The 12,138-nt window shown below is 38.4% G+C and overlaps 1 protein-coding gene across 2 annotated transcripts; it reads left to right on the top strand.

The window, feature by feature from the left end:
- Positions 1-5,986: 5,986 nt before the first annotated feature.
- On the top strand, positions 5,987-11,918 carry LOC127413714 (male-enhanced antigen 1-like). 2 transcript variants are annotated; one of them, XM_051651077.1, is made up of 4 exons: positions 5,987-6,102; positions 6,305-6,613; positions 6,725-6,833; positions 10,964-11,918. In XM_051651077.1, the coding sequence occupies exons 2-4, from the start codon at positions 6,326-6,328 to the stop codon at positions 11,125-11,127; spliced, it is 561 nt and encodes a 186-aa protein (XP_051507037.1). In that variant the 5' UTR covers positions 5,987-6,102; positions 6,305-6,325; the 3' UTR covers positions 11,128-11,918. The 2 variants fall into 2 exon arrangements, with proteins under 2 accessions (XP_051507037.1, XP_051507038.1); XM_051651078.1 differs by having other exon boundaries at positions 6,026-6,153.
- The last annotated feature ends 220 nt before the right edge of the window (positions 11,919-12,138 follow it).

Here is a 12,138-nt window from a genome sequence, read left to right as displayed (position 1 = left end):
CTGTGGCACTGCTCAGGTGATATGAGAGCCCAGGTTGCTCTGATAGTGGCCTTCAGCTCTTCTGCATTATTGGGTCTGGCATATCGCATCTTCCTCTTCACAATACCCCATAGATTTTCTATGGGGTTAAGGTCAGGCGAGTTTGCTGGCCAATTAAGAACAGGGATACCATGGTCCTTAAACCCGATACTGGTTGCTTTGGCACTGTGTGCAGGTGCTAAGTCCTGTTGGAAAATGAAATCTGCATCTCCATAAAGTTGGTCAGCAGCAGGAAGCATGAAGTGCTCTAAAACTTCCTGGTATACGGCTGCGTTGACCTTGGACCTCAGAAAACACAGTGGACCAACACCAGCAGATGACATGGCACCCCAAACCATCACTGACTGTGGAACTTTACACTGGACCTCAAGCAACGTGGATTGTGTGCCTCTCCTCTCTTCCTCCAGACTCTGGGACCCTGATTTCCAAAGGAAATGCAAAATTTAATTTCATCAGAGAACATAACTTTGGACCACTCAGCAGCAGTCCAGTCCTTTTTGTCTTTAGCCCAGGCGAGACGCTTCAGACGCTGTCTGTTGTTCAAGAGTGGCTTGACACAAGGAATGCGACAGCTGAAACCCATGTCTTGCATACGTCTGTGCGTAGTGGTTCTCCCCCACATTTTTGAATGGGTTTTGTTTCACAATCCTCTCCAGGGTGCGGTTATCCCTATTGCTTGTACACTTTTTTCTACCAGATCTTTTCCTTCCCTTCGCCTCTCTATTAATGTGCTTGGACACAGAGCTCTGTGAACAGCCAGCCTCTTTTGCAATGACCTTTTGTGTCTTGCCCTCCTTGTGCAACGTGTCAATGGTCGTCTTTTGGACAACTGTCAAGTCAGCAGTCTTCCCCATGATTGTGTAGCGTACAGAACTAGGCTGAGAGACCATTTAAAGGCCTTTGCAGGTGTTTTGAGTTAATTAGCTGATTAGAGTGTGGCACCAGGTGTCTTCAATATTGAACCTTTTCACAATATTCTAATTTTCTGAGATACTGAATTTGGGATTTTCCTTAGTTGTCAGTTATAATCATCAAAATTAAAAGAAATAAACATTTGAAATATATCAGTCTGTGTGTAATGAATGAATATAACATACAAGTTTCACTTTTTGAATGGAATTAGTGAAATAAATCAACTTTTTGGTGATATTCTAATTATATGACCAGCACCTGTATATATATATACACTATATTGCCAAAAGTATTCGCTCACCCATCCAAATAATTGAATTCAGGTGTTCCAATCACTTCCATGGCCACAGGTGTATAAAATGAAGCACCTAGGCATGCAGACTGATTCTACAAACATTTGTGAAACAATGGGCCGCTCTCAGGAGCTCAGTGAATTCCAGCGTGGTACTGTGATAGGATGCCACCTGTGCAACAAGTCCAGTTGTGAAATTTCCTTGCTACTAAATATTCCACAGTCAACTGTCAGTGGTATTATAACAAAGTGGAAGCGATTGGGAATGACAGCAACTCAGCCACGAAGTGGTAGGCCACGTAAAATGACAGAGCGGGGTCAGTGGATGCTGAGGCGCATAGTGCGCAGAGGTCGCCAACTTTCTGCAGAGTCGATTGCTACAGACCTCCAAAGTTCATGTGGCCTTCAGATTAGCTCAAGAACAGTGCATAGAGAGCTTCGTGGAATGGGTTTCCATGGCCGAGCAGCTGCATCCAAGCCATACATCACCAAGTGCAATGCAAAGCGTCGGATGCAGTGGTGTAAAGCACGCCGCCACTGGACTCTAGAGCAGTGGAGACGCGTTCTCTGGAGTGACGAATCGCGCTTCTCCATCTGGCAATCTGATGGACGAGTCTGGGTTTGGGGGTTGCCAGGAGAACGGTACTTGTCTGACTGCATTGTGCCAACTGTGAAGTTTGGTGGAGGGGGGATTATGGTGTGGGGTTGTTTTTCAGGAGCTGGGCTTGGCCCCTTAGTTCCAGTGAAAGGAACTCTGAATGCTTCAGCATAACAACAGATTTTGGACAATTCCATGCTCCCAACTTTGTGGGAACAGTTTGGGGATGGCCCCTTCCTGTTCCAACATGACTGTGCACCAGTGCACATAGCAAGGTCCATAAAGACATGGATGAGCGAGTTTGGTGTGGAAGAAATTGACTGGCCTGCACAGAGTCCTGACCTCAACCCGATAGAGCACCTTTGGGATGAATTAGAGCGAAGACTGCGAGCCAGGCCTTCTCGTCCAACATCAGTGTCTGACCTCACAAATGCGCTTCTGGAAGAAGAATGGTCAAAAATTCCATAAACACACTCCTAAACCTTGTGGAAAGCCTTCCCAGAAGAGTTGAAGCTGTTATAGCTGCAAAGGGTGGGCCGACGTCATATTAAACCCTATGGATTAAGAATGGGATGTCACTTAAGTTCATATGCGTCTAAAGGCAGATGAGCGAATACTTTTGGCAATATAGTGTATATATATATATATATATATATATATATATATATATTTATATATAATTAGTATTTTTTTTTTTGGGATTGTGTGTGTGTGTTATGTGGGACCACAGGGGTGTTCGTTAGGGGTCAGGGTGGAATTGTATAAGTAGGGTTTAAATGTAAAATGTTGATTCTTTATATATGTGTTGAGTTTTTCCCACTGTCATATGCATATGAATCAATAAAAATGTTAATTACAAGAAAAAAAAAATTAAATCAGTGAGCCTAACAGCTGAAACCAGGGCATTATTACATTAAATTTTTTAGAGCAATAACGGGACACCGGCACATACCTCGTAAAACCGGGACCGAATTCTGGTCACCCTAGTTTTCTACCTGCTTTGCTTCTCTCTATGATGTACTGTAGTGATTTCCTCCCGCTCTGTCTTTGCTAATGTAATGAGGCCAATAGTCATCTGCTGGTGCCATCGCCACTTAGTGGCATCTTCATGTTAAGGTGATAGCGGGTTTAAAGGTTTAAAAACATATTGCAACAAAAACGAAAACTAAAAAATGTTTACGATTATTTTTTATTTTAGTTTAGTTTTTTCAGAGCCATGAACATTTATTTTAGTTTAGTTTCAGTTTTTCCAATTATGTTGATTTTTATTTTTATTTCAGTATACAAATTTATTATTACTTATTTTTTTTACATTTAGTTTTAGTTTTAGTTTATGATAGTAACCTTGTTTCAGACAGACTATCATAGCTGACATGCTCTGTTAAAACTTTGCCCTATTTCTGTAATTACTTCACTATCCACTGGTAAATATTCACATCCTATCTCCCTCCACAAAAGTATGTTTATTATTTTGCAAATGCCCCCATTCTTTGACACTAATACAGACTGATATTCTTAATAACAGATAGGCAATGCTTTAGAGAGGAAGTTCAGACAGACAAGTAAACTCCAGAGCCCTTCTATCAGGGCGAGCCTACAAGGGCGGTATACTGGTGAGGAGACCAGAGGCCTTTGTTTGAATGGATGTCTATGGAGGAGATGCTTCAGTACACTGAATACATTTTTGTGAAATTTTGCAAAATTTATATATATATAAATATATACATAATATATATATATATATATATATATATATATATATATATATATATATATATATATATATATATATATATATATATATATATATATATATATATATATATATATATATATATATATATATATATATATATATATATATATATATTTATATGTATATATATATATATATATATATATATATATATATGTATATATATATATGTATATATATATATATATATATATATATATATATATATACATATATATATATATATATATATAAATAATAATCACACACATTTAAAATTGCACTTCTCTCTCCACTGCCCCTCCCCAAGAGTCCTCCAAAAAGGCCAAATAGCAGCCCCATTTTTTATTAAATGAATCTAAGTTGCCTAGCCTTCTATATGACATCTCCTCGAATGCCGCTACCCTTCCCATCTCTGCGCACCACTCTTGGAATGAGGGCGCTCCAGCCAACTTCCATCCCCTAAGAATGATCTGTCTACCCATCATAACACTGGCTAGGACCCAATTTTTTATGCACTTATCCCCTTTATTAATGACCGCCCCATCGCCTAAAACACAGAGTCTGGGGCTAAATTAAATTTGAGTGCCCAATACGTCACACACAAAACTCTGAACCCTCAACCAAAATTCCTGGATCTTAACACACCACAAAAAAACATGGGTTGTGTCCCATCTTCTGATTGGCATCGCCAGCAGGTGGGTGTGTCTTTAAGACCAAGCCTATTTAATCTAGAGGGTGTCTAATAGAATCTATGTACAATCTTGAATTGCATAAGGCGCCCCCTTGCATCTCTAGATACAGACTTTATGCTTTTTAGAATCCTAGCCCACACTCCTCCTCCAATACCAAGTTTAAATCTTTCTCCCATAATCTCTTGAGTGAAGTTGAAGCTCCGTCCCCCAGACTCTGAATTAGCAGGGAGTAATACACTGATTCCTCATGACCTTTTCCAAAAGCAGTAATGACCACTCCCAGAGTATCTGCCGCTTTAGGGGGGTGTATGCTACTCCCAAAAATAGTACAGAGCAGGTGGCGCAGCTGTAAAAACCTAAAGAATTGAGACCTGGGAATCCCAAAATGTTGAACCATATTTTCAAACGATCTCAACACTCCACTCTCATATAGGTCACTGAGCATATTAATCTCCCTCACAATCCACTCTGTCCAGCAGAAAGGGGACTTATTAATACATAATTTGGGGTTCAGCCATATGCTCGAGGCAACATTTAAATAAATGTCAGAATTAAACACTCTGGACACTTTTGTCCATACCGTGTGCAAATGTGAGATAACGGGGTGTGACTTAACTTCTCCGGTTAGTTTGATAGAAAGGCTTTGCACTGGCGAAATAGGGGCAAGAACTTCCTGTTCAATACAAAACCAGGGAGGGGCTCTCCCAGGTGGAAGAGACCAATGAGCCAAATGTCTGACACCGAATGCATAATATTAAAGCAAAATCTTGCATAGGCCTAGCCCACCTTTGTCAATCGGCCTATGCAACTTGAAATTTTTGCTTTTGTGAGGAAACAGCTCATCACTTAATGAACTGACTGCCTGTCTGCTAATCTTCAACATGTTAAACACTAAACAATACTTTTGTAATGAACTATGTGTGGAGTTTACTACGATAAAATTGCTGTTTTACAAGAGAAGACAGTGACAATTTTGCGACAGATAGGTCTCCGTTTACGGCTCTCCATATTCATATGTATGGTATCCGCAAACGGTGACTCACTGTCGTAATACGCTAGTTGACTGTTTTGCTCTCTATATTGTAAAAACACAGTATGTTATTAAATGATCTCTGGTAAATACAGTTTGTTTCCATCCAGCACACAAACGAACAAGCGCCACCGTGTGGCAACATGCACACATACAGCCATGATCACATTTGATCACAACACAATTATATTATTATATTTGTAAGTCAACTGAAAATATTTTTTGTTTATTTTTACATTTCCTCGAGTCAAAAAGCTTGACTTATTGCTTCATAGATTTATTTCACCCCACTACTCTTGATACCATTTTATTTGTTTATTTTTTGTCAGTGCATCAGCATCTGTTAGAAATACTCAGGGGTTACAGTTTCAGTTATAATAACAAAAAAGAAAAAAAGAAAAAAGAAAATAAAAACATGTAAATAAATAAATCAATATACAAATTAATTAATTATATAAATGCAATTATATTATACTCTTAAGATATAAAATCACTATCTGCTTTTATCCTTCCTTTTTTTTTTTTTTTTACTATATAGGTTTGTGGTTTTATGAAATTTTAATTAGTTGTTTTCATAAGTAAATGTTTGAATGTCAGAATCTCCTAATAAAATATATAAAAAATAAGTATCAGTTTGTAAATAAATAAATACATATTTTTTCCCCCCCTGGTGTTTGGACGTGGTGACGCAATCAGTGCGCGGTTCTTCGTCTGCGCAATACCGGAAGCAAATAACAGCTCTTCAGATACAATTGAATTTCACCAAAACATTTGGAGAAAAGAGTTTGATAGAGGAACCAGGTAAAACAATAATAATAACCAGACAGTGTTTGTTGACGTTTTCTTTTTATGGTAAGTGCTTGTCCTGTCGGCTAGTCAATGCACCGGAGTGTCATCTATACAAAAAGTCGAATATATGTCGAATATATTCTTTATATGTCAATGTGCGTGAGTTAAACTGCAATGAATCGCTCTATCACAAATAACGTGTCTCGTATGACAGGTTTCTGTCAGGAGCCGTTGAATGGAAGTGGAGAGGGGCCGAGAGATGGGTCCAGAGAGAATCTCGCCGAACACCGAGGAGGATCTGGCGCAGGATCGGCCTGTAGACGCCGCAGTGCAGGAGGAGTGGAGCGGAGAGGACATGGAGGAGGATGAAGGAGGAGCTGGAGATGAGGATGAAGGCCATGGAGGAGGATATTATTATCAGCCTCTGAATCAAGACCCAGACGGCATGAACAGCTCACACACTGAGCCAGCTGATGAGGGAACGACTGCCGAACAGCTGCAGGACGTCCAGGATAGAATAGAGGTACGAATTCTCTTTTTCAGGTGACTCGTTGTGTACTAGTGCGGAAATGAGGTTTTACCCATCAATGGTTATAATTACATTTGAATTGTCATCTGTATCAACATTGTGCAGGCCATGGGCCTGTTCCTGCCCCAGCCTCCTCCTCCAGACAGCGATGAAGAGGAAGACCCTGAAGGAGCTGCTGCTCACAGGAGCAATGCATCTATTCCCATGGATGCAGGTAATAGTTTAGTGCATTTGCTCTACAACCTTTTTACCAACTCTCATACAGTACACTGGCACATAATTTCCTGACAGCTGTTGCAGTAGTTCTCTATCAGTATCAAAATCTCATCACCCTGATCAATTCAGTTGGCCTGATTAGAAAAGAAGCCATCATAAGTGGTCAACCAATATATTTATTTTAATGGCTGATCTGATATCTAGAGGGAAGAGTGGCCACTGTCCAGTATAAATAATGATAAACTCAATGATAGCAAATAAGTTCTGATTAATTTGAGTAAAATATACTCAATTCATTGACAGTCGCTGGCAGATTTGGGAATTGACAGGTGGAATGGCACACTGCTAAGTCAGTTCAATAGAGCACAACAATCTGGTTCCGCAAGTAAACATCCCATTCATTTTTTTAATAGGTGAATACATTTTTTACGATAACATATAAACCTTCAAAGATAGACATACCATGAGCTCTGAGTTTGTTAATAATGGTTTATGCTTCTACTGAAGCCATCAGTCCACATAATTCAACGCTAAGGGTTTTTTCTACTGGCCCAGTAGATTGAGCCAGTGCCATGCCAACATTTTCACTGGCTCCAACACAAAAATGAAAAACCATCATGGCTTTAAAATAATGTGTTGAAGGTAAATATTTTGTGTATGTATATATATATATATATATATATATATATATATATATATATACATACATACAGTTGTGCTCAAAGGTTTGCATACCCTTGGAGAATTGGTAATATATGTACCATTTTTAAAGAAAACATGAGTGAGCAGGCAAAACACATTTATTTCTTATGGGATTCATATTCAACTGTAGGTTATAACAGAATGGCACAATCATAAAACAAAACATGGCAACAAAGAAAAAAATGAAATGACCCCTGTTCAAAAGTCTGCATACCCTTAGTTCTTAATACTGTGTTTTTCCCCCTTTAGCATCAATGACAGCATGCAGTCTTTTGTAATAGATGTCTATGAGGCCCCAAATTCTTGCAGGTGGTATAGCTGCCCATTCGTCTTGGCAAAATGCCTCCAGGTCATGCAAAGTCTTTGGTCGTCTTGCATGAACTGCACATTTGAGATCTCCCCAGAGTGGCTCGATGATATTAAGGTCAGGAGACTGTGATGGCCACTCCAGAACCTTCACCTTTTTCTGCTGTAACCACTGGAGGGTCAACTTGGCCTTGTGCTTAGGGTCACTGTCATGCTGGAAAGTCCAAGAGCGTCCCATGCGCAGCTTTCGTGCAGAAGAATGCAAATTGTCTGCCAGTATTTTCTGATAACTTGCTGCATTCATCATGCCATCAATTTTCACAAGATTTCCCGTGCCTTTAGAGCTCACACACCCCCAAAACATCAGTGAGCCACCACCATGCTTCACAGTGGGGATGGTATTCTTTTCACTATAGGCCTTGTTGACCCCTCTCCAAACATAGCACTTATGATTGTGACCATAAAGCTCTATTTTGGTCTCGTCAATCCAAATTACAGTGTGCCAGAAGCTGCGAGGCGTGTCAAGGTGTTGTCGGGCATATTGTAACTGGGCTTTTTTGTGGCATTGGTGCAGTAAAGGCTTCTTTCTGTCAACTCGACCATGCAGCTCATTTTTGTTCAAGTATCGTCGTATTGTGCTCCTTGAAACAACCACACCGTCTTTTTCCAGAGCAGCCTGTATTTCTCCTGAGGTTACCTGTGGGTTTTTCTTTGTATCCCGAACAATTCTTCTGGCAGTTGTGGCTGAAATCTTTCTTGGTCTACCTGACCTTGGCTTGGTATCAAGAGATCCCTGAATTTTCCACTTCTTAATAAGTGACTGAACAGTACTGACTGGCAGTTTCAAGGCTTTGGATATCTTTTTATATCCTTTTCCAAACTTTTGATCAGGGCCATTTGGGTGATTTCTGTTATCATTATGATTTAAAAAGGAGCAAAACAACTATGTGATAATAAATGGCTTCATATGATCACTATCCTTAAATAAAAGACAGTTTTTTTGGCATGATCAGTCATATTTTCAAAATCAATGCCAAAATTTCACAATTTCTGTCAGGGTATGCAAACTTTTGAGCATAACTGTATATATATATATAATATTGTTTTTAAGAAAATTCCCCCCAGAATTGTATCACATTTATAATTTGCAAGATATGATTTATGCCTCATGGTAATCGCATAAAAGTGCTTTACAGAAAAGTGCTTTTACTTTTGCTTTAAAGTTGAGATCTAAGCAATTGATTTTCATTGATTTAAGTCTCTTTTAATACCTATTCTTTTAATTACAGTCAGATTATTTGAAACACACAGCACGGATGTGGTAAAGAAACCACTCAACTGAAACAAGTTCACTGAACAACCACTGTTCTTAAAGAGACAGTACCATTTTAACGTTTGTTACACGTAAAGTAAACTGAATGTAAATACTACAGATGATGCATAGAAAATGCATATATTTAAAGGGGCGATAGTAAATTATGAAATAATTATGAAACACACTATTGATGAATTTAACAAATACATTAGGCTCTTACAGTATCTATGCAAGAGTTTGGTGAAATTCGGCAAAGAGTTCAGGCAGTTCTTTCTCATGCTGCTATATCTTTTTAACTCATCTGAATGATGGGTGCGTTCCATTCAGAAGTGATCATCCCTACACCCTATTTCCTTCAAAGACTTTACACTAAATTGTGAGCGCTTTGAAGGGCTGAAAGGTGTGGGGCTCATAAATAGTGGTCCTCTCTCACACTGGCCCCTGGCCATCATGCATTGTCCATTGTCGAGCCCTGTAATTTCAAAAACTTGCTTCATAGCTGAATTCCTGGTGAAGAACTACTCTGCCTGTGAATCCTAAAGGAACGATCCACCAATTAGACTACAGAATCCTGGCACACAAATCGCGCCTAAAGCACTCTGCAGCTATTTGCATATTTATGAATATTTTGCAATACAATTAAAATGTATTGTTTGTATACTTATAACGAACAATTTTACATCGTGTTATATTTTTCCATTATTTTTAATTGATTACGCTTCTTGAAATTGTAGTTCATTCCCTCATTAAAGACATAAAAGGAATAGTTCACCCAAAAATGAAAATTCTCTCATTTACTCACCCTCATGCCATCCCAGATGTGTTTGACCTTCTTTCTTCTGCAGAACACAAATTAAGATTTTTAGAAGAATATTTCAGCTCTGTAGGTCCATACAATGTAAGTGAATGGTGACCAAAACTCCAAAAAGTACATAAAGGCAGCATAAAAGTAATCCATAAAGACTCCAGTGGATTAATCCATGTCTTCAGAAGTGATATGATAAGTTTGGATGTGAAACAGATCAATATTTAAGTCATTTTTATTATGTCTACATTTGACCAGCTCCGACCAGTAGGTGGCATTATGCATGAAGAATGTGGAAGTGAAAGTGGAAATCTGGGATGGTATGTGGGTGAACAAATGATTAGATTATTTTCATGTTTGGGTGAGCTATTACTTTAAAGGTGCACTTAGTCATTTTTTCCCCATTAAAATGTTTTACTCCTAAAGAAATGAATTGTAATTTGAAAACATGTATAAAATCATGACCGCTCACATGAGTTGAAGACTCCAGACATATCAGTAATCTTATAAAAGCTCTTTTATTCTACATGGGGCAGGGGCGCCCTTGTGGGGGCTGCCATTTTAGAATCACATGACCAGCTGAATACTACTCGCTTAATCTCAGTGACTGTCTTGTTTTTGGACGCTTTCACTCTTGGATTAAATTAATGGCTGATTGTGAATAGTGATTTTCTACAATGGCATCTGTAACTGAAAACTACTGATTTTTAATGATGTTGCATCCACACCAACAGGTGTCACTGTAAGTCCAAAATGACACGAGCAAAAAGTTACAGAGTGCATTTTTAAATATAGTCATGTACCTTTGTCTTTTTGTTCGATTTTAAATTTTTTATTAAAAATCCCTATTGGGAAAAATATTTCCTGAACAAAGATGGCTGAAAAAGTGGGCGGGCACTGTTGCACTCTATGACGATTATCAGAAAATGGCCAGATATCTGCCTATCATTAATCTTGACTTCCCATAGAACTCTTCCATTCTTCTTGTTTGTGCTCATAGATCACGTTGAGCTGGTGAAAAGGACCATGGCGGCTATAAATTTGCCAACATTAGGCATCCCTGCCTGGGCGCAAGAAATCTCCGATGACCAATGGAAGGACATGGTCCAGCAGACGCTTCAGTCCAGACAAAGCTCTGCAGGCCTGAGACTGGACCGCAAGTGAAAGCGTTTTAAGAGCCCAAGCTAATCCACTACATCTGAGTGCAAAAACACAAGCTTCTTACATGTGGTAACTCAATACGCTGAAAAGACGACGAATCTAAAGGCACGGTACCACTTTCATAGTGGACATGTCCTTTAAGTTGGATGTTCCGGGTTCAGTACAAGTTAAGCTCAATCAATTATTACAACAAACAACAATTTCGACTCGTCCATCGTTTATTAAAAAAAAATAATAATAATTGTGGTTTCAGGTTACAGAGGCACATGCAATGGAAGTGAATGGGACCAGTCCATAAATGCTAAAATACAGTTTCAAAAGTATAACCACAATATGTAAACATCATACGTTTATGTGATATTAGTGTGGTAAAATCCAATATTATACTTGTCATGATGACAAAACGCAAGAAAGCTCTGTAAGCGATTCCATCACACTGAAATCATTTAAACATATATAACATTTACATCCTGTTGTTATACTATTGAAAGAGTGTGTATTTTAACATTTATGGACTAGCCACATTTACTACACTTTATTAAGTGTTTTACTGTAATTGCAGTTTTTTTGCTTTTTAAATAAGGAGCGAGAACAAATGATTTTCTGTGGTAATCAACATTATGGTACGACAAATGCTGTCGATTGAGTTTAACTTGTACTGAGACCAGAACATTCCTTTAAAACTAAAATTAAACAATATGGACTGAAACTTTCGAAACGGAAATCTTATAGTTGACTTTCTGGAGCCAAGATTAAAAAAAAAAAAAAAAAAAAAAAAACAACACAAAAAATAATTATTTCAATATTTCAGCCTACTTCCAACGTAGTTGTGTTATTCAATGTTTTTTTTTTTTGTGTGTGTAAGGATAGTTTTCGCAAAATTTGTTGCTTTTGTATGACAGTATAGACAATAATGGTGCATCTCCATTGTGTTGTTTGAATCACGGTTCCAGTCATTTGATGGTTGACAAGAGACCACCTTGTGCAATGCATCTCACACTGCTTAAGCAACAC

Source organism: Myxocyprinus asiaticus, chromosome 23 (assembly GCF_019703515.2).
Source record: "Myxocyprinus asiaticus isolate MX2 ecotype Aquarium Trade chromosome 23, UBuf_Myxa_2, whole genome shotgun sequence".
Taxonomy (NCBI): Eukaryota; Metazoa; Chordata; class Actinopteri; order Cypriniformes; family Catostomidae; genus Myxocyprinus; species Myxocyprinus asiaticus.
The sequence above is the reverse complement of the archived record's forward strand: the minus strand, read 5'-3'. Positions and strand labels throughout refer to the sequence as shown.